Below are 1,294 nucleotides of genomic sequence, written 5' to 3'. Positions count from 1 at the left end.
ATGTGGCTGCTTGCTGTTACGGCGCCGCTGCTTCCCGCCATCATCGCCGTGTCCAGTCGCTACGGCGACAAAGTTTCCGCGCTGTGTCGTCGAGCTCTGGCCTGGGTGCTGAGGTGGGTGCGAGGGAGCGCGTGCGTGAGGAAAACTCACGCCTTTGTCTTCTCCAGCTGCATGCACGGCAACGCCGACAGTGTCCTGGAGACCTTTGACCTCTACGCTGACGCTCACCCTTCTGCAGCCATTGGCCCAGAGACTGGTGAGTCTGCAGTGAAGCAACTTTATTAACAAGTTACATGGAACTTAGTCTTAGTATTGATTTTAACAATTAACAGGTAAATTAATAATTACATGGTCGTTTGTTAAACTGTTATTTTGATGAAGTTTCAATATTCATCAGTTATTGAGCATTCATGTCACCTTGGCCTTGGTTTGTTGTCCTCATCCTCAGGTGAAGTGTTGGATGAAGTGGTGAAGCGTGTCCGTCCGTCCCGGGTGTTGGAGCTCGGGATGCACTGTGGCTACAGCTCAGTCCGCGTTCTGCGTCTGCTGCCCCCTGCTGGCAGGCTGATCACAGTGGAGCTGGACCCTCTCACGGCAGATTTGGGAGAGGAGATCATTCTGGTGGCCGGTTTCAAACACTCTCAGGTACGAGAGTGGTGAAACAACAGCAGCAACGACACGCACAGGAAGTCAAAGTCTAACTGTGAGATTTGAACCCCCTTCAGTTCCAGGTGTTGACGTCCAGCTCAGCCGAGGTCATCCCGACACTGCGTTCTGTCCTGGAACCCGCTCAGAAGACCAGTGGTGGCTTCAGCCTGGTGCTCATGGACCACGGTGCACAGCAGTATCTCCCAGACCTGCTGGCTCTGGAGAAAGAGGAGCTCCTCTGCTCCTCGGGCTGCTCCGTTCTGCTGATCAACAGGAAACAAAGAGCTGAGGATCTCAGGGAAATCCTGGATCATGTCAGAGCGAGATCAGACTGCTTCTGCATCAAGACGGAGTGTCCGTGTATAGTGGAAATCTTTTACCGGAAGAACATGGCAGAAATGTAAAGTGGGATTTTAAAACACAGTTTATACAAACTGGCAAATAAATAAAAATGTTTTTTAATCTTTGTCTAACGCAACTGTTGAAAATGACTGATACCAAAACAACTGATAGTTTTATACAGTATTATTTCATTACATTAATCCGAATTAGGTCGTACTTTAAATAAGTAGTAATCAGATTAAGACACGGAGTGTTCTGATTTTAGTAAAACAATGTAGAGCAGTACTTAATATGTAGATCCACC

General features: G+C 48.3%; 1 protein-coding gene across 1 annotated transcript; it reads left to right on the top strand.

The window, feature by feature from the left end:
• Positions 1–1,052, top strand: LOC310928753 (transmembrane O-methyltransferase homolog; the record flags this gene model as incomplete). The annotated part of the gene is made up of 3 exons (XM_083891393.1): positions 1–256; positions 449–645; positions 726–1,052. The coding sequence occupies 3 exons, from the start codon at positions 1–3 to the stop codon at positions 1,050–1,052; spliced, it is 780 nt and encodes a 259-aa protein (XP_083747519.1).
• Positions 1,053–1,294: the final 242 nt, after the last annotated feature.

The sequence above is a fragment of the Microchirus variegatus genome (genome assembly GCF_963457635.1).
Source record: "Microchirus variegatus genome assembly, chromosome: 6".
Lineage (NCBI taxonomy): Eukaryota > Metazoa > Chordata > Actinopteri > Pleuronectiformes > Soleidae > Microchirus > Microchirus variegatus.
Note: the sequence above shows the minus strand (reverse complement) of the source record. Positions and strands in the feature narration are given on the sequence as shown.